General features: G+C 36.1%; 1 protein-coding gene across 1 annotated transcript in view; it reads right to left on the minus strand.

Moving 5' to 3' along the window:
* The window catches only part of galnt17.L (polypeptide N-acetylgalactosaminyltransferase 17 L homeolog), a 190,472-nt gene that overhangs the window by 57,429 nt on the left and 110,545 nt on the right, over nt 1-22,498 (minus strand). The window contains exon 5 of the mRNA XM_018246941.2: nt 19,128-19,325. Within this exon, the coding sequence (XP_018102430.1) occupies nt 19,128-19,325 (198 nt within the window). The remainder of the gene's footprint in view (nt 1-19,127; nt 19,326-22,498) is intronic.

Here is a 22,498-nt window from a genome sequence, read left to right on the forward strand (position 1 = left end):
ATGAGTGGCAAGAACTGCATCTGCCGGGGCTCCATGAATGACACGACAAGAATGGGGAAGTGGGGATGAAATCATTCCTGCCCCTCCTGAATAGACTGCTGCTGAATTCAGTCACTGCTGTATCCATTCAGAAAGAACCTGTGTTTGCAGCCTCTCATCCATGTGGCAGGGTAAAACATGGTAGCTTGCATCTGTGTATTGCACACTGGCCCATGATAGACAACTGACCGCTAAAATCTGTCCCAAGCTTTGGAAAGCCTTCTATTTAAGCATAATGTATATACAGTACTGAGCACATTAGTTTTTGCATAAACAAAAAAGCAATATCAAAAGACTACCTATATTACAATTTTTAATTCTAATTCTGTCTGTTTTTGAAGACACCGTCTTCCATACACCTTCAGCAAATAAAATATATTTAACATATTTAGCAACTTTAAATGTTTGTTATCTTTTTCTTGTACCCCCACTGTGTACTTAATATTGTAATGCAGCATCACATATACTGTAGATGTTCTACATCTTTTTATATCAGCTCCTAGCCAAGATTGTTATAATGGTTTACCTTGTAAGAACCTATGTAGTTTCTTGGAAATTAGGATTACATTTGAAATAGTTATATCTGATATGTGGTTGCCCACAGTTTCACTGAGGTCTTGCAAATAGGTTGTACTGAAAGCAAAAACATGACCATAATTGGCACCCATGATAGGCACTTAATGCTGGAACCAATTCAGGAAAACAATTAGCTTCAAAGAAAGTGTATGAGTAAGCGAACAGCATGAGAACAAAGTGGGAGGATGAAATCCCAGTCTTTTCGAGACACAGAGAGAACATCCAGATTACTCTACAGAGGCACCATTCATGTCCTATGGGAAAATTGTTGATGGTGTTATGTTTTCAGCACAACTAAGTTTCTATTGCAAAAATATGAATATAGTTACAAGGAACACTGAAGAGGATTCATAAGCTTCACAACAGCCCATACAGTGCCTTTAAAAAAACTTAAGACCCTTGACCAATTCTCTCATTTTACTGAATACTGCAATTTACTGTAATCCAAAATGAGTATTTTGAAAAATAATGGATAGTCTTAAAACATAGACATAAACACATGGTGGCATACAATTCCCTGATGGCCAATGGTGTAGAGTTTTGGGGAAAACAATTTAATAAAAGTAAAATTTTCCTGATTTCGTCCTTCTCCTCTAGTTTGGGTTTGCATTTTTCTGTATAGTCAGTATTGCAAATGTGCTTCTAGATTTTTCCACCAGGTTCCCAGTGTTAGGATTTTCTTATTCACAGTTTTGCTAGAATTCATACTAGTGGGACACACTAAAATGTGCCGGCCATGTATAGCAACCAAACCTGTAATTAAAAATAGCACACACAATTGGTTCCAAAAAAATGTGATGCTGGTGAACATTCTAAGGAAAATACTTGTATGCATGTATATGTAGTGGTATTTAAATTACAAGATGACAGATATTAATGATGCTTAATTTTCTCTGATGAGATGCACCTGCAAGGTTAATGGTAAAAAAAAGGCCAAATATTTGTTTTATTCAATTTTGCTCAGTATTGTGCAATGTCACTTTCTAGCCAAAGTTTCCTCTCAGACGTAATTAGTATGTTTTTGAAATTAGTGTACTAATAAAAGCCATGAAAAGTAATGAGCCTAAGCCATAGTAACAAGCAGGAGATCGATGGCAGAATTCAGTGCCAGGCATGTACTGCATGAGCTAAACATTATACATAAATAGGGAAGTAGACAAAATGCTAATAGATATACCTGAAGCAAAAATAATTCTGTTTTTAAATAAATCATAAGTCAAAGAAACTTTTGAATACAGGACAATTCTGTGGACCCACTGGAAAAACTTTTCTCTTTGTGTACAAATATTGGCTTTTTATCGTTTATAGCAGTTGGACAAATATTGCCTATAGCTGCCATTCATTTTTTAAAACAGGGAATTATTTATAGATGTTTGTTAATTGGCTGGGGCTTAAAAGCTCCTTGCTTTTTCACTGTAGCCCCTGAGTTAAAGGAAAGGGCACCATGGTCTTATTACTCAGTCACATTGTCTGCTGGAAGACTTGATTTTAAATGCTCTGCAAATTTAAAATGCTAATAGATAGTGTAGAAAGATAGTTATTCACAGGTGTTTGTTTGTTGGCTGGGGCTTAAAATCTGCCTGCTTTCTCACTAGAGTGCCTGAGTTAAGGGTAAGTGCACGGTCTTGTTACTCAGTCACACTGGTTACTGGGGGACTTGATTTTAAAGGCACTACAAACTTATATTCTCACAAACAGTGTAGGACTCACGTACGATGAGGGGCCTTGGCGTGACACGTGAGCTTACATAGTTTGGCCAAAGTGTGGTACTAACATCTCATGTTTTTTAATAATTATTTTTAAAAGCAAACCATGCGCTGGGAATTTTTCTCTTTTTTTTTTGATTACATTTTTAGGCCCTGCTTAAAAGTGTCATATTTTTGCACAACAACATTCCAATTTTCTTATATGGAATTTGCACTGCTACAAAAAATAAATGCTGGCTGAAATACTAAATATATATTTTATAAACCTGCACTATATTTGATCCAAATGACTATGTGGAATTATCCTTGGTGTGTCGTCATCGTGGGGATATCCAGATTTTTTAAAGACTGGCACCTAAGCATTTTAGATTCTTATGGTTGTGCGATCCTACTCGTTGGAACTATATATATATATATATATATATATATATATACTGTCGGTTCAGTGGACGCACTCCTTCCGGATTTGTTTCAATTGATGTTGGTGCGTTGGTCAAAGTGTAATACAATTCAGTAAGCAGGACCCGCACTCGTTCAAATTCAGTGAAATAAAAGTGTCTTTATTCACAGGTTCATTTTCCAACGTTTCGGTCCTCACTGGGACCTTTTTCATCCTTGAAAAAGGTCCCAGTGAGGACCGAAACGTTGGAAAATGAACCTGTGAATAAAGACACTTTTATTTCACTGAATTTGAACGAGTGCGGATCCTGCTTACTGAATTATATATATATATATATATATATATATATATATATATATATATATATATATATATTCAGTATGTAAATTTAATTAGCAGAACCAACAAAATAACACACAAAAGCATTAAATGCGTAAAAAAACAACACAGTTTACATATATATTTCAGATTTTATTTGATAAAAATGAATAAACTGTAGTTGCTTTAGTTCTGAGGGTTTAGAACTTGAGCACACCTTTATTTTGCTCCCTTTTCATGAACGCATACTTAATTACAGTACCAAGTGTTTTTTTCTCTGTGACCTAGCATATCTTGAAAAGCTATTTGGGAAAATTCATTTTCAAGTTTTCTTGCAAGAATAGCAGAGTAACTTTGAGCAGCTGTTGTTTGTAAGTTGGAGAGAGGCCACTCAACTATTGAATTCTAACAAAATGCAGCTGCCAGGTATTTCACATCTATAACAACTCAGTTATTTTATTGCCATCAAAAATATCTTACCTCAGCTGTCAAGATAATCGACTGTGTTAGGGAAGCTATTACTGTTTTGCCTGTTTCATATACAGTTTAATTTGATTGAATCCATTTTGTAAAGCTCAGAATACTGGCACTCATATTCTTATCTATTCTTTTTAATTATCTGTCTATTTAAAATGTGTATAATATCCTAATATCATATTGTATTGACACATTATATTTTTATTTTCACACTGAACAATTCCTTTAAAGAAATTATGGTACGCCATGTAATATGTGAAACAATTAAGTTGCAATTGGTTAAAAGAAAACTATATGGGCAAAAGGTTGCAAAAATAATTATTATTGGTGTATGCTATAAACCGCCTCGTATGAGTGTCGAGTATGAAGCCCAGCTACTCTTGCAGATACAAGCGGCTTCACAGCTGGGTCAAGTTGTTGCTATGGGTGACTTTATTAATTATCCAGACATTGACTGGGGTAATGGGGTTGCTAAGACAGAAAAAGCTAGTAGGTTTGTAAATATGCGGAATGACAACATTTTATTCCAGCTCATTGAAGAAACTATTAGGAATAACTCTCTTTTGGACCTTGTAATAACTAATAATACAGAACTCATCTCTAACATTTGTGTGGGTGAGCATTTAGGGAATAGTGATCATAAAGTGGTCTCCTTTGAGATTCTGTTGCAGAAGCAATTCTATAAGGAAGTAACTAAAACACTAAATTTCAGACTTGCAAACTTTGACAGTATAAGGGCATCTCTGCAACATATTAAGTGGGAAATGCTTTTCACAGGGTTAAACACGGAACAAAAATGGGAAGTCTTTAAAATGCTGCTTAATAAATAAACTTGTCAGTATATTCCCCTTGTAAGCAACGTCGTTGCAAAGCAAAACCTTTTTGGTTCAAAAGAAGCGTTGGTGTTGAGGTTGGTAAGAAAAGACGTGTTTTTAAGGCTTTCAAGTTAGCTGGGACAGCTGAATCATTTATAAGGTACAAGGTAGCCAATAAATCATGCAAAGAAGCTATAAGGCAAGTAAAATTGATATAGAAAAGGATATTGCAGCAAGCAGTAAAAAAAATCCAAAATTATTTTTTAAATATGTTAATAGTAAAAAAAATGAAGCAGGAAGGGATGGGACCCTTACTATCAGAGGGGGGGTCAGCTGGTTGATGAAAACAAAATAAAAGCGCAAATTCTGAACTCATATTTTTCATCTGTCTACACAAGTGAGGAACCCGTAAGTGAAGGTTTCCTTCTTAATAGTGCCAATTCTCGTAATACAACTAATGATTCATGGTTCACACATGAGGAAATTCAAAAGAGACTAGAACATGTTAAGATTAACAAAGGTCCGGGGCCAGATGGTATTCATCCCAGGGTAATTAGCAAGCTTAGCTCTGTGATTGCCAAACCTCTTTACTTAATTTTTCAGGATTCATTGAGCTCTGGCATAGTGCAGAGAGACTGGCGGATTGCTAATGTAGTGCCTCTCTTCAAAAAAAGGATCCCGTTCTTAGCCTCAAAACTATAGGCCAGTTAGTCTGTCAGTGGTAGGAAAGCTTTTTGAAGGGTTAATAAAGGATAAGATACTGGACTTCATAGCAAATCATAATACTATGAGTTTGTGCCAGCATGGTTTTATGCGTAATAGATCTTGTCAGACTAACTTAAGTTCTTTTTATGAGAAGGTAAATAGAGACCTCAATTCTGGGATGCTAAAGCATTTGATACAGTGCCACAAAAAAGGTTACTGGTTAAATTAAGGAATGTTGGCCTGGAACATAGTATTTGTACCTGGATAGAGAACTGGCTAAAAGATAGACTACAAAGAGTGGTGGTAAATGGAACATTTTCTAATTGGACCAGTGTTGTTAGTGGAGTACCGCAGGGCTCTGTACTAGGTCCCTTGCTTTTCAACTTGTTTATTAATGACCTGGAGGTGGGCATTGAAAGTACTGTTTCTATTTTTGCAGATGATACTAAATTGTGCAGAACTATAGGTTCCATGCAGGATGCTGCCACTTTGCAAAGTGATTTGTCTAAACTGGAAAACTGGGCAGCAAACTGGAAAATGAGGTTCAATGTTGATAAATGCAAGGTTATGCACTTTGGCAAAAATAATATAAATGCAAGTTATACACTAAATGGCAATGTGTTGGGAGTTTCCTTAAATGAAAAGGATCTAGGGGTCTTTGTAGATAACACGTTGTCTAATTCTGGGCAGTGTCATTCTGTGGCTACTAAAGCAAATAAAGTTCTGTCTTGCATAAAAAGGGCATCAACTCCAGGGATGAAAACATAATTATGCCTCTTTATAGGTCCCTGGTGAGGCCTCATGTGGAGTATGCAGTTCAGTTTTGGACTCCAGTCCTTAAGAGGGATATAAAAGTGCTGGAGAGAGTGCAGAGACATGCAACTAAATTGGTTAGGGGGATGGAAGACTTAAATTTTGCGGGTAGATTGTCAAGGTTGGGGTTGTTTTCTCTGGAAAAAAGGTGCTAGCGAGGGGACATGATTACACTTTACAAGTACATTAGAGGACATTATAGACAAATAGCAGGGGACCTTTTTACCCATAAAGTGGATCACCGTACCAGAGGCCAGCCCTTTAGACTAGAAGTAAAGAACTTTCATTTGAAGCAACATAGGGGGTTCTTCGGGTGATGTTGTGATGGCTGATTCAGTTAATGCCTTTAAGAATGGCTTGGATGATTTTTTGGACAGACATACTATCAAAGGCTATTGTGATACTAAACTCTATAGTTAGTATAGGTATGGGTTTATAGAATTTATGTAAAAGTAGGGAGGGGTGTGTGTATGGATGCTGGGTTTTCATTTGGAGGGGTTGAACTTGATGGACTTTTGTCTTTTTTCAACCCAATTTAACTATGTAACTATGTAACTATATCTCCAAACAATGTAGGTCTCTTTAAAAATACTGCATAAAACAGCTCATATCTAAAAGCCTTCTTCATGTAGATAAACAATTTTCATAACAATATTCTTTTTTTATAGTATGCACCATTGGGTAATCCTAAATATCAAATTGTCATTTTAAGAACTAAGGGCCACCCCCATGGATCCTATGATTCATGGTGCACACAAACAAGCCAAACAAACCATACTTGTTAGGTCACATGAGCCAATTAACAGACAAAGTTCTGTCTTTGCTCCCACATGTCTTTCTGTTACAGTTAAAGTTGCATTATTTCAAGTCAGGTGATTACAGAGATCGTCACAAAATGGTGGTTCAAGGTATGAGATGTAAAAGGGCAATATTTACTTAAAGGGGTTGTTCACCTTCAACCGAATACAGACCTATTCGACCCAAAAAAACTTTCTTTTGAATTTGGAAGTTTTTTCAATTCAAAATTCGACCCTTGATAAATATGCCCCATAGTTGATACATTTTTCAGCAGCATCTCTGAAGTATTAGCAACTATTACAGTATATCAAATATGAGGCAGATTTATTAAGGGTCAAATTGAAAATTCTAATTCAAGTTTTCATTTTTTTTATGGTCAAAACTCTGAAATCCGAATTGTGAATTATCCAAACTTGATTCGAATTTTAATTTTGAGATTTATTAAACTATGGCCCTTTAAAATTTTGAATTCGACTATTCGCCACCTAAGACTTGCTGAGTTCATGTAAAGTCAATGGAAGAAGTCCAGGGACCAATTTGGACACTTACTAGCCTTCCTGACATTCAAGATTTTTTCAGAGAAAAAAACTTAAATCAAGTTTAATTTTACTGGATTCAAATTCGATTTGAATTTTCGAGTCGGTAAAATTTATGCGAGTTTTAGATATTCCATTTTTTTTTTATTAAATAACCCTCTAATCAAATTTCTATTATGTTCATATCTAATAGAGTTAAAAACTCTCATGAATTCAACCTTTGATAAATGTGCCTCTAAATGTATTATTTAAGAACAGTTTTACAGGGTTGGCGACCCCCCCATCCCAGAGCTGCTTGAGAAGGTAAAAAATTAAACTTTACACTTCAATATTAGAAATTAGATAGTAATTGGAAAAATCTTTATTTCTGGTAAACTATCTGAAACTAACTGAATTGAAAAAGTGTTAAAAGGTTTACAATCCTTTAATATTCCAATTAATATGATATAAACTATCTGTTTTCATCTTTATTTATTTGCAGGGGGGATTCATTTGAATTTACTAATAGACACAAAAACATATACATTGTCAAATATATATACATTGTATGAATCATGGAGAGATTATTATTGATAAATTCAAAACTAATCCTTACAGTTATGGCCAAATAAACATGGATTAACCTTACAGACATTTCTGTATTTCTAATATGATTCTAATATCTAATATTAAAGGAGCATGTGCCAATATTCCTACATAAAACTGGTCAGATTATCAACACTCAAACACATTAAAATATATATGCATTTTGACAGAGGCATATTTATCAAAAATTTAAAGGGCATATTTATCAAGGGTCGAAATTTGAATTGAAAAAACTTCGAAATTCAAATTCAAAAAGACCAACCGAAATTAAGTCGATGTTTTTTATATGTCAAATAGGTCCATTTTCGATCAAATAGGTCCGTATTCGGTGGAATTTGAATTGTACGAAAATGTCACGACCGGCACCCAATACCAGAACAAGTGCCAAATACCCTGGTCTCGGCTCGGCTTCACCAGTAGTGTGACCACCGTTGGGCTTCGGGAGGAGCCCTCAGCTTACTTGGGTGCCACCTGGCCTTACGAGGGGTACAAGGCGAGTTTGTTCTGGCTAGGGGGCATGGCTGTTAGCAGAGTCTTTTTGGGCCGAAGGTCACGGTACAAAGGATTAGGCAGAATCGTAGTCAGGCAGGCTGGGTCGAGGCCGGCAGATAGCAAGGATCGTCAAACAGGCAAAGGGTCAAAACCGGGTGATCAATCAAGGGGTTAAACAGAAGATTTGTCGTAAGCAGGCAAGGGTCAGGATCCAGAAGTCAGAATAATCAAAATAGCCAGGCAGGGGTCACAACAAGAATCAAACAGGTTCAGAAGATAGCAGACAAAATAGCACAAGGCTCAGGAGCACCAGGAAATACAATCCTATCACGGGCACTGAATAAACACAGAAGTCCCTTTAAATACTTTTCAAATTTCGCACCACTGCGCGCTGACGTCATCACGTCAGTGCGCATGCGATACAAATCAAGACCCAGTGCGCGCCCCTAAAGGAACCGGCGCCTGCAGAGAAGCAGCAACTCGACGCGGCGGTTGTCCCTTCCGTCCCCCCACTAGACTACCAGGGTAGTACACAAAAAATAGCTTGAAATTCAAATTTTTTATTTCATTCGAAAATTCACCTCAACCTTTGATACATCTGCCCCACTTGATTGTGTCAAACTATGAAAAAACAACTTGAACACAGCCATATCATATTCTACCCATCATTTTCAATGAGTCAAAATTGGCATTGAAAATTAGCTTGAATTTTGAATGAACTGGAAAACTTTTATATAGCTAATTAACTAGCATACTAACATAGCTAGGTTCTTTTAACATTTAACATTCAGAAACTCCAACTTGAAGAAAACCTTGAAAAGCAGTAAAAACTTGACCTTGATTGTTAATAAAAATGCCTCAGAGAGTGCTGTCATTTACTGTATTTTGTCTTGAAGATTTTTTGACCTCTAACACCACAGCACTACTTATTTAATAATGGTTTTAGATTGCCTTTACATTATATGAAAAGTTTAATTTGCAAGTGGTTTCAGAGAGCTGAAATAGCTGAAATTAGGTTGGAAAGACTATTTCTCTGACCATATGGTATGAATTTACATTTACCTCATTGTTGCCACTGATGCCTGTAAATAATTGTCATGAACATTCAAAAAAAAAAAAAAAGAAATAACAGTACAAACAATTCTTTTATGGCTTGCTTTTATTTTGTAATAATAAGACATTGCCTTACTCTTGGGGGCCGATTCATGAAGCTCGAGTGAAGGATTCGAATGAAAAAAACTTCGAATTTCGAAGTATTTTTTGGGTACTTCGACCATCGAATTGGTTAAATTCGATCGAATTCGATCGAATTCGAACGATTCGAACGATTCGAAGTAAAAATCGTTCGACTATTCGACCATTCGATAATCGAAGTACTGTCTCTTTAAAAAATACTTCGACCACCTACTTCGGTAGATAAAACCTACCGAAGTCAATGTTAGCCTATGGGGAAGGTCCCCATAGGCTTGCCTGTGATTTTTTGATCGAAGGATTTTCCTTCGATCGTTGGATTAAAATCCTTCGAATCGTTCGATTCGAAGGATTTAATCATTCGATCGAACGAAAAATCCTTCGATCGATCGATCGCAGGATTTGCGCAAAATCGTTCGACTTCAATATTCGAAGTCGAACGATTTTAGTTCCCAGTCGAATATCGAGGGTTAATTAACCCTCGATATTCGACTCTTGATGAATCGGCCCCTTGATGTTGTCTAAACCAGCATAAATCCACATTGTTAACGAAACAATCATTTTAGATTATTGTAATGGTTAACTGTTTGTATTCAAGGAAAGGTGGATTCATTAATCAACCTCAGTGAATCTATTCACTATGTTTTTTCACCAGGCAGGTGCTCATTTTAGGAAAAAAATGTATTGTCCCTGGGATAAAAAATAGCACAGCAATATGGCTGTTATACTTACCTTTCCACAGTTGCTGTAGCAACAAATTACACAGAATATTCTACTCTTCTCCATAAGCTAAACAAAATAGTTTATGGGAAATAATGTAAAATGGTGCACAGTGCTCTGCTAGTCATCTCCGAACACTAGTTTTCTGGTTGCGGGTCTAGAACTCAAAGAAACTGGCTTCTAGTTTTGCGGTAATTCGAGTTCATTTGAGGTAAAAAAAAACCTCTAACATTGACCTTTGATAAATCAGCTCCTTAAAGGAGAAGGAAAGCTATGGAGGCATTTTATTGCCAATAGATTAGCTGCAATAGTTCAAGCTAGGATGCTATATTTATTCTGTAGAATGTTTTACTATACCTGAGTAAAAAGCTCTAGAAACTCTCTGTTTGTTTAGGAGCTGCAGTATTAACATGGTGTGACATCACTTCCTGCCTGAGTCTCTCCCTGCTCTGGGCTCAGATTACAGCAGAGAAGGGAGGGGGGGGAGAGGAGCAAACTGAGCATGCTCTTGCCCAGGGCAATGAGGTTTAAGCTGAAGGCAGGAAGTCTGATACAGAAGCCCATGTGTACACAATAGAAGGTAAGAAATGCTGTGTTTCTTTTGACAGGGGACTCAGAGCAGCACTACTTTGGGGGTTTACTGGTATATTTAGATAGACCTTTCTGATAAGGCTTACTTAGTTCTAACCTTTCCTTCTCCTTTAAAGTCTTTTAGACATTATTGGTATGAAAATGCCTCAGAACTTTATTTTTTTAACTTTGACTATAAAATAATTGAATATATCTAAATGAATCTTTATAGCTTGATTTTCAGCTTAAAGAATAGCATATGGTATAAACGTAGATTCTAAAATTAAAAAAAAAACTATAATGCAAAGACAGAGCAGAAAAAATTATAGGTTAATGTACTGTATGTTACAGGCTTCGTTCTGCCAATTTAAACAGTTAGATACTGTACTGAAAGGCACAAAATGTGGAAAATAAAATTAATATGTTCTTAGCAAGGTGGAGATAATTCTTTCCAGTTCAATTAAATCTATTAGAAATGTATTTTACTTTAAAATTTCAGGAACATTCAGGAATACATTTCCGAATAGACTTACTTCTGAGTTGCTGTTCTGTTTTTACAACAGATAAATTCTTACCAGACATTATAAAGATTTGGGTATAGATCATCCAGGGATCATAAATTTGATAGGGATCAAAGACCAATTTACAACTAATTCACATTGATCTACTAGGAAAGTGTATCCACAATTCAATTAATTTAATTCAATATCATACCTTACTGATATCATTGAATGAACTTGAAGAAACAAAAAAAAAAATCCCTATAGATTACGTTGGTATATCATACCAATGATTGGATCAGATTCAATTAAATTTGGATGAAATTGAGATGAAATTAAAAAAAAACAGCTCATGGTTTATCACGTCAAAACTCTTTTGAAGCCTATGGGAAAAACCTGGAACTAAATTTGGAGAAAAATGTTTTCTCCTTGAATTGAATCTCATCCATGAGTTTTCACTCATTCAAGATAACTTTTGCTCACTGAATTAAATCTGGCTTATTATGTGAAAGCAAATCCTGAAGGCTATGCCCAATGAAAAATATCGAACTGGTCTATTAAATTGATTTGACATGGAAAAATCCTGCAAGGTTTGTATCTATGTGATAATACTGCCTCATAGTTTTATACAGGATTTTTATTTTTAAAATTTTCATATAGTTAATGAAAACAAGGACATGGATTTGTTAAGAAAGTGAAATAATGAGACAATATAAGAACAATGCAAATATTTGAAAAAGTAAGAATTCTTTGATCCCATGAGGCACCACTGAGGTCCCTGCATCTCCTGTACCTCTTGTATTATGCCCCAGAATAGGGTGTAGGAACATGTGGATATAAAGTATGCAAGTAGGATACACTGAAAGATCCAAGGATACATTGAATGATCTTTCCCTAATATGCCAATCTTGAGGGCCAAATGATTAGATCACAACAAAGGGAATGAAGGCTGTCAGTGTGAGGACCACACCAATGAGCCAGGTATTGGTCAGACAGGCCTTCTGCAGTGTCCTATTCATGGGCACATAAACTGCCAACTTGGTAGGGGTCCAATTGGCAGTTTAAATCTGCCCATGTATGGACACCTTAAGGCAAGGTAGCTCTGATACTTCCAAGGAGAAATGGCTGACAAACAAGAAGTTAAGTAATCTGTGCTATGTTTAGGTGAGGGAAGTTAAATCTGAGTATCATCGGAATAGAAGTGCTATTGGAACATATAAATAGATTCACTGGTCAACAGCATAATAAGGGGGCTAAATCAAAGCAAAGGTGATTCTGAAAGAGTAATATGAATAAAAAGTATAAAACCAGGACTGGGGTGATGTCACAGAGGCCAGGAGAATGGAAAGATTGTAGATGGGAAGACTGGATGATCAGCGTCAAAAGTTGCTGAAACAATAAGGAAAAGTGGCATTTGCATATTTAAAGCCTTTGGTGAATCATATTGAAGCATTTTCTGTGGAGTTGTTGCTGAAAGCCAGACTGTAGGGGTTTAAGTAAACCATAATCATAAAGAAAACAGGCTAGTCAGTTATTTACTAACCATTAAAATTGAGAGATATGAAAAGCAAGGAGAAGAAACACTGGTTAGCAAGACTGGAGGCATGAATAGTTTTCAGCATTGTATTGATCAGTGAATTTGGAGGGTAAGAATCCAGTCAAATGGGGAAAGACTGAATAGATTAATATCATTGCTATATTTCAACTGTTCTTCATGCAGAATATCTCTGTTGAAAACCAGAATTTACAAACTGAAGCAAATATTAATAATGGAAGAATCCTATTGATCTTACAATAATTCTTGTGAGACTATAACTTTGATTCAGAAGCAGTTCATCTATAAATTAAGAAAGAGTGAATTTTATTTATTTATTTTTGGTTTGAAATACAGTATTTGAATTGAGTTGCAGGGCTAAAAAGAACACAAGATTTTTATATGGAATTTAATATTAAGGTAATATATTTTCAGATCAGAAGGCTTCTGTGGGATCATTTCTATATGCCAGGGTGATATAATAAAAGCTGTAAGTGAAAAGATACATCACATCTTATAATCGACCAACTTGAAGGGAGGATGCTTATTGCTGCAAAAAAAAAGATTAATTTCATCTGGTAAGCAGGTACAAACTGGTGGCAGATAATTAACTTAATACTACTGTGGTTCTGCAAAGCTTATATTAAAGGGCATGTAGCTACTCTCCAGCTCATTTGCCCCTGCACTAAGGCCACACACATGTACAAAATGATCTAGAGCTCAGCTTGCTACCTATGTAGATTGCTCAGATTGTAATGTGAAGTAGGATCAAGGGACGTGCTGACAGATCTCACTCATTATGCACATGCATGTGCCCCAACATGGCATGGCACAGGGAGCTTTTCCTGGGGAGTTTTTTCTTAAAAAACACTATTGTTTCCCTCATCCAGATTGTGGCTCTATTAGCCTGTGCCTCCCGTCATGGAAACAATTTCCTACAAATAATCAAAAGCCATCGATTTTTCATCTAAAGTAAAATATTGTAAACTCTCCATCAAACCTTCTTGTCAAATCTGCCACTATCTGAGACTTGGAATTTGAAGGTTTGTTCCAGTATGCTTAATGATTTGAACATGACTAAGAAATTGAATGCTTCTTCTATTGTCTAAATCCCATCTTATGAGGATTATACAAAACAGATATTAATAACGCATCATGATTCCCACAAAGGATATCATTTCATTCTTTTTATTTTTCCTACATAATGAGCCAGAACACAGCAGATGTGACATCAATGGTATTGTGACAGCCATTTGTCTTTCTTTCTGTAGTTATTGAAACCAATTATATGAACATATGAAAGTTAAGACACAACAGACTTTATTTAATCTCGAACAATTCCAAACTCTTTCCTTGTTGCATTCACAAACTATAGAAGTCAATTACAAGGTCAGTTATAACTGCAACTGCACTGTGCCAGTGGAAGTTCACAAGTCAGATTGTGTTACAATTTCCTGCACTGTGGGTCTAGGGGTATCTATGTACAGGCTATGAGTAGCATAGGTGAAATACAGCCTACTTCTTTAACTGTATTAGTAACTCTCTGCTTGGGGCAGTACTTCACAGCGTAAGGTCTTTGAACTGAAAATGATGGGTAATAAATATTATTTAGCTGTGTTCAAGTTGTTTATTCATGTTTTTACACAACCTAGCTTTTGACATTTGAGGTGTTTTAATAAACAAGCAGTCAAGTTAATAAACAATCAACATTTCAAGTTTTTTCAAATAAGAAAAAAAGATGAAAAGTCCATTTATGCTAACTCAACCTTCCCAAATATATGCATCATATCAAAGACACATTTTGTGTTTTCGTAGCAATTTTGGTGAGATCAGCAGAATTTGTACTTATACAGTACTTTAATTAGCCTTGAAGTGTTCACATAACTGCTCTGTAATTCCTGTATTTGGGTTATTCGGCAGGATCAAAAAAAGTTATCTATTTTATGTATGAAACACCATAAAATCCATTTCTTTACAACATCATCTATTATATCACTAGCAGTATAACATTAATTAGTTATTCATCATGATAATGCTGTAAAACAATAAGTTGCACTAAAAATTTTAGCAAAAGGTTTAAATAAAAGTTTAAATAAAATCAATATAAAAACTTAAAGCATAATCTCATTGTATGAGCTGGAGGGAGTATTTCTTTCCATTTCCTGTACACGGCTTTCTTTGCCAAATCACAAAGATCTATTAGCTAATTGAAAATTCCAGATGAGACATTCACTCTACAATATGCATCAGACAGTTTATCAAAGCTCAAAATCTCTGAAGTTAAGTATTCAAAGTTTAAACATAACAAAATACAACTCCAATATCTATTTATTATATCATGATTGCAGCTGCAAAATAGATCTCCACAATTTCCACAATCTCCACAATTTCTCTTCACATTTGTATACTTTATATTATTGGGTTTGGGTTTATCAGGCCCGGATTTGCGGAAATGCCACATAGGTCCGGGCCTAGGACGGCATCAATTAAGGGGCGGCATGCCGCCCAGCCGCACAAGCAGATTTTTGTCGGAGAACTAGCACCGATCGGCTAGTGCTCCGAAACCAAGCTAAGAGGATGCTCATGCGCGCTACTTTGAGAGAAGGAAGGGGTGACGGAAGACGCCGGCCTCTTAGTGAGTGAGAGGGGGCGACGGAGGACAATCCTATGAAAATGGTAACAGCCACAATGATAGTAGTAGGATTGTTCTTTTGTTCCAGCATTGCAAATGTATTATAAGAGAATAGAAAGCTGCTTTGATATTTGACTCTGTAAAGTAGAGGCATATATTAAGCAGAAATCATTTTAAAAAACCTCAAAACTCAAATGTGAAAGGATTCTATAAAAAAATGTTTTTACCTAAAAATAATGCTCATAGGATAGTGAATTATAGCTGCCCCAGATAATGTGATTACATTTAAAAGGATGCTATTAACTAGAAATAATTGTTTTTTTACACCTAAATCTGTGCCAAATGTTTAGTGAAAGTTTAAAAAAAATATATATATGATTTTTAGAATATATAGACAGTTTTACTGTTATGTAATAGAATTGATTTCATACTACTTCGTTTGAGTAATGGTAGATGGGGAGATTCCTTGGATGAAAAAAAACATTCTGGAAAAAACCCATTTCCCAGCTGTCGGATAGCAGAGGTGGAGATCCCTGTAAGCATGCAGAGGAAGTGAAACCATGTGAATGTACATTGCACCGTGACATCACATTTGCCATTGTTACATACACGTGTGGGTGGGAACTAACAGGTCTGGTGCCTAAGGCAGCACTGGACCTAAATATGATACAGCAGGCAGATAGAAGCTACAATGCTACCATCTGTTCTCCCATGTCTTTGCACTGATGACACATGGAGCAGACATCAGTGTGAAAATCTGAAACTGCATTTTGATCTCCCCATAACAGCCATTTCCACTTTTAATTTGTAGTTTCCTGTCTTTGCACCAAGAGGAACTGTGTCTGCCTTGGTGCAGATCAAGTGGATTTCAATGTGAATACAGAAGAGTATGCAATTTAGTGCCAAAATTTGCTCTGTGTGTCTGCACCCAGGCTAATGCAGTGCCCGGGCCTGAAGGGGCTTGACAGCTCTGAAGCCGTGCCGCCTCCTTCTGAAATCCCGAAGAGCCGAAATGCGGAAATGCCAAAAAGTCTAACAGCCAAAGTCCCAAAGCAGCTAAAAGACATGAAGCCACGAAAATAGCCGAAGCCGAAGTCTGTAAGTGCTGAAAAGACCCAAAGTCACAGAAACAGTCGAAATTCGAAGTCCTGAAGCTCTGAAAAGACCAGCAGTCACAAAATCAGCCGAAATTTAAGTCCTGAAGTGGTGAAAAGACCCGAGGTGAAAAGTTACGAAAGGAGGCAAAGTTGAAGTCCTGAAGCCACGAGTTAAATTCCTCTGAACACCAATGTGTGTTTTTTATTATTTTAAATCCCTGGCCACCAGTGTAATATATTAATACTCTATAGGCCCCTGCCACCAATGTTTTTTTAAAAAATATTCTTTGGGGCCCCAATTTTAACTTGTAAGGGGAGCTCTGGCACCAAAGCTGTTTTAAAAAATGATGTTTGGGGCCCCAATTTTTTTTTTTACTCGTAAGGGGGGCCCTGGCACCAATGCTTTTTTTAAACTTCTAGGGGGACCCTAGTCCCCATCAGCTTTTTATAACTTGTTGTGTGGGGGGTTACCTTTTTTAGCGCTGATGTCTGTGTAGTCTTTTAACTGTGATGTGGAGTTGGCAGGATCTGGGGTGGGTCTTGGGGGCGAGGTGGGCAGGGCCCAGGGGCCCCAGAAATGTTGTTATTCAGGGCCCTGTGATTTCTAACAGTGGCCCTGATTGGTGCAGATACAGTTGTGACTGGAGACAGGCTAAGAATCAGCCCTGTGTGGCACTAGCCTTAAAGACATGCTGATACATGCACCAACAGTTTGCTTGAAACTTGAAAATAGAGAGAGAGATGTAAACAGTCATGTAGGCACCAAGAGACAGAGGGAGCAATACCCTAAACAGCCAGTCTTAAGGACATTGTTTATATAACCCAAGCAGATAACATGTATTATTAATTCATAAAATAAATTATGAATTTATTTATAAATTATAAAACAGAGCAACTGTTTAAGTTAGCACATGATATGAATGGAATTAAGAAAAGTGTCAGTATCACAGGGGATAGGATAGGAAAAGGGAAAAAATTGCAAAAATTAGATGGCAATTAAAGATTGAGACATCAATATTGGTCATGTGATCTTTGCGACCACAATAGACAAAAAACAACCACTTTTGTTAGAGAGGTCTTGTTCTCATGAATACAGCATATAGACTCATGAAGTGAACATTGTAAACAGAGACAATTTTAGTTAGATTTTGATTTCAATGATGGCAAAATCTTAGAATACATTAGGGCTAATTACTGTATATCATTATTGGCATAGCTATTAAGTTTCTTTCATATTTTGGTTCCATTAAATTGCTTATCCCCTCATATCACTTGCTAATTTTCTCATTGCTTTGGAGGTTAGGGAGAAATTTTTTTTTTCCTTCCACTATGCAAAACTTTAATTTATTTGTAATGTGATGTGGACTGAGCCAGTGGTAACACTTTTACAGTCTTTCCCAAAGAAGTGTAGTCACTCACTATAATACTCCTTAGATGCCATAATATGTAAAGCTTATTATCACCCAACAATAGATGCTACAAAGAACAATTTAGATAATTGCAAAGCTGGCTGAATAATTCATTGCTATTTGACAAGAAACTGGAAACTGGGAAGATGTAAAGTAGAGCACAGCAATCTCTTAACACAAACTAATCATTATTAGATTTGCCATGGAAACCTCTTTGATATAAAAGAGAACAACAGATTTTAATTCTTCAAGTTACATTGAGTTCCAAGTATATTAAATACTAAGATATGGGTGGTTTTCATATAAAATGCCTGCAGCTTGCTAATAATAGGGTCATATCAGAACATGACTAACTTAAAGGACCCTGCTTGTTGAATATTATATCCTTGAGCGGAAGTAACTGTCCTATTAATAATGATCTGAGTCTAAGGATATATATATATATATATAAATACCCATCACTAAACCTATCACTAAACTTCAGACCAAATTATGTGGATATATTGGATATTTATATAGGTACATCCCAACTGTCTTTGTTTTAATAGCCTATAAATGTCCAAGAACTCTGACGTGGACAGTAAACCCAGAAGGGACCATAAGTTATGTTATGCATATTTAGCAGTCGTTACGAAATCAGATATTTTTAAATATAGCATTAGCACAGTATAACTGGTTACAGAATATGTAAACTTTTTTAATGGAAGATGACATAAAACCGCAAGGTGTGCAATCATCAGAAATTATCTTAAGCCAAAACCCTTTTTTTTTTTTTTTTGCATCTTCACTTTTTTGACTATTCCCCTCCTTTGCTGTATTGAAAGGTTTTATGATTAGAGCCCTAGCTGCCATGTGCATGATCCCTAAAATGCACCACTGCAGAACAAGTTGGCTTTAGTCACAAAACTCAACTACACGTAGAACAAGATAATGTAATGCAGTGAATGCGAAGGTGTTTACAGCTTATTTAGTCTGTCTTTAATTAACCGTCACCTTTTGTGTAAACAAAGTATATTTAACTCCTAATTAAGCCTCTGTTTAATATTCAGTGCAGAACAGCTTCTGAAGCACGCTGAATTGGATTTTAGTATCACGCAATATAAACTGAGCTGATCTGTAGAAATGCAATCTGAATATGCTGAACAGTTTAATTAACCTTTAGATACTGTAAATTTTTAAAAAATGCTTTTTTTTACTAATGCTTTTTTACTAACCTGATTGGTAAGGATGGATCTCCTGCATCCCACCAGTCTTTCGGTGGACTAATATACATACACCAGAGCTGCCAGCTGTATCCATGTGCAGAGTTTTCATATCTCTGCACTTCAAATGTGTCCTGCTTAATATTGTCTATTGATGGTAAAATCACCCGTTTCCGGTCTTCTTGTATCCGAGAAAGAACTGGTTCGGCCCTTTAAAAACAAACGTTATAGAAATACAAATTATTATATACCATTTACAGTCATATTGTTATAGCCATTAAATGTTTAATTTGCATTGCGATGTTTTACTCTGTGGACCAGTGAAGAATTATAGGGAAATTGTGTATTAACAATCCTTTTAACTGCTGTAACATCTAAATATAGAAATGATAGAAAGAAATGAACTTTTATGAGGAAAGGAATTAGCATTTTTCTTACATTTGTTCCAATTTGTTATACAAAGAAGGCAATGTGAATTTTACTATAAAGGAGCAATATGTCCTCTTTTCACATTTGTTAATTCGATAGAGCTTGTGCTGAAAACACTTTTTGCCTATTTGCCTATTCAGGGCAAAACCTGAATTGAAACTAAAGTAACATTCTTCCGGGTTGTCTGCATAATTTACCGGTAAACTGTAAGGCCCTATTAACTGAACTAATATTAAAAAGGGTGTAACTCTTCTTCAGTTATGCATTCATCTTATCTTTTTCTTAAAGTTCTATGAATATGAATATTTTGGTGGAGTGTGGAGTACAGAGCAAGCAGAAAAACAACAACATTTATTATAAGAATTTAAGGCTGAAGTATGTGTTTCTATTGTCATCATCCAGTTAAAAATAATAAATACCACTACTACTACCATTTGGGGCAATTTCATCAACTACCACTGAACAGCCATGAAATATAATCCAGCAAATCATCAGTGGTCAGAGCAATTATCACTTACTAAAAAATTAATGGAGAAGTAAACCCTAAAAATAATATGGCTAAAAATGTCACATTGTATATACTGTACTTATTGCACCAGCCTAAAGTTCAAACTGCTCAATAGCAGCAATGATCCAGGAGTTCAAACTTGTCACAGGGGGGCACCACCTTGGAAAGTGCCTGCGACATTCACATGCTCTGTTGGGTCTGAGCAGCTCTTAAGAAGCTAATCTTAGGGGTCATCTCAAATTATCAAGCAGAAAATTAGGTTGGCCTGTAATATAAGCTGATGCTATAAGACTATTTTTTTTATTAAATTCTGATGCTAGTCACTGGCTTCTGTGCTGCCATGTAGTGATTATTGGTATTAATTACTAATCAGCCTTATATTTTGACATTTATATTCTATGTGTACTTTATATTGTGAGTGGGTCCCTAAGCTCAGTAAGTGACATCAGCACAGCGAATCAGTAGAACAGAAGATGGGGAGCTACTGGGGCATCTTCAGAGGCACAGGACTTCCCTGCTAAAGGGCTGTGGTTGCCGTGGGCCTGTACAAAGGCCAAAGCATAATGTACAACTTTACTAGCCTACTTTGTTAATTACTCTTTAGTTCTCCTTCAAAGTTGGGATGCACAAAAGGTAATTTTAGCCTGAGATTGCAATGATAACATATGTGTTTTGAGGCAGAAAATACAGCTGCTTTCAGCCATATCCCCTTTAAAGGGATCCTGTCATCGGAAAACATGTTTTTTTCAAAAGCATCAGTTACTAGTGCTACTCCAGCAGAATTCTGCAATAAAATCCATTTCTCAAAAGAGCAAACAGATTTTTTTATATTCAATTTTGAAATCTGAAATGGGGCTAGACATTTTGTCAATTTCCCAGCTGCCCCAAGTCATGTGACTTGTGCCTGCACTTTAGGAGAGAAATGCTTTCTGGCAGGCTGCTGTTTTTCCTTCTCAATGTTACTGAATGTGTCTCAGTGGGACATGGGTTTTTACTATTGAATGTTGTTCTTAAGCTCCCCATAGACGCGACAATTCTTCTTGCCGAACGACCAATTTTAGGGAAGCCCGAACAATCCTTCGAAATTATCGTGCGGTTAGTGGTATTCGAACGATCGTTCATCTTACGATTTTTCGACCGACATCTGTCAGGAAATTGATTGGCCAGGTCAAAAAATCTTTGTCGGTCCCAGTGCAATCTATCTATGTTTGCAGGGCCAAGCAGGCAGCTCCCCTTTGTTTTCCTGGCAAATTGGTCTTTTTAGTTGATGGTAAATTCGTACGATCGTTCTGAGAAGATCGTGGTCTCACGATCAGGATCTGATCTTTTAAAAATCTCAACATCTATGGCCAGCTTTAGATCTACAAGGGAGCTGTTATCTTGTTTTAGGGAGCTGTTATCTGGTTACCTACCCATTGATCTTTTGTTTGGCTGCTGGGGGGAAAAAGGGAGGGGGTAATATCACTCCAACTTGCAGTACAGCAGTAAAGAGTGATTGAAGTTTATCAGAGCACAAGTCACATGACTTGGGGCAGCTGGGAAATTTACAATATGTCTAGCCCCATGTCAGATTTCAAAATTGAATATAAAAAAATCTGTTTGCTCTTTTGAGAAATGGATTTCAGTGCAAAATTCTGCTGGAGCAGCACTATTAACTGATTCATTTTGAAAAAAATTTTTTTTCGCGTGACAGTATCCCTTTAACCCCTTTTAGCTTACAAATGTTATTTTCCATCTAGTTGGTTAAACTTCACTTCTGATTCAGGAATATATTTATAAGTATCAGTCTTGTTGTGCTAGAAAACAACAAAAGCTAAACATGCTGAATATGAACCTAACATCTCATTTGGATTTATGTATCACTCATGCCTTAGTGTTTTTCCTTTGTTCTATTCGCCCCATTATCTTGTCAAGGCTGGAGTCTGGAAATACAAAGCCAAATATTCTATTTCTCCAAAGAAATATAAAACCCAACAAAAAGCAAATTGATGCAATACATTTTTATTGCATATTATTTTCAATTTAAACATATTTGTACTCTGCAAACGCATTCATTTAGCTGGAAATATTTGCTAATTCACTTCAGATTTGGCACCCAGATTCTTCCCCATCATAAAATGAAAACAAATTGTTTCTTTATCTTCCTCATTGTTTGATGAAGGTACAGTATTGACAGGAAAACTAAGATTTTGTTAGAAACATCAAATGATACGCTCTACATATGATACACATTACCCCCCCTCCATATAACACTTTGCTTTCAGTTTTCTTTATTTTTATTCTAGTTATTTTTGTCGTGGTATTCCTACCTTGCTCATACAGGTATGGGATGCCTTATCTGGAAACTGTTATCCAGAAAGCTCCAAATATAGCCATCTCCCATAGAGCCCATTATGTATTTTTTTAAATGATTTCCTTTTTCTCTGTAGTAATAAAACAGTTCATT

The sequence above is a fragment of the Xenopus laevis genome, chromosome 2L (assembly GCF_017654675.1).
Source record: "Xenopus laevis strain J_2021 chromosome 2L, Xenopus_laevis_v10.1, whole genome shotgun sequence".
NCBI classification, from domain to species: Eukaryota; Metazoa; Chordata; class Amphibia; order Anura; family Pipidae; genus Xenopus; species Xenopus laevis.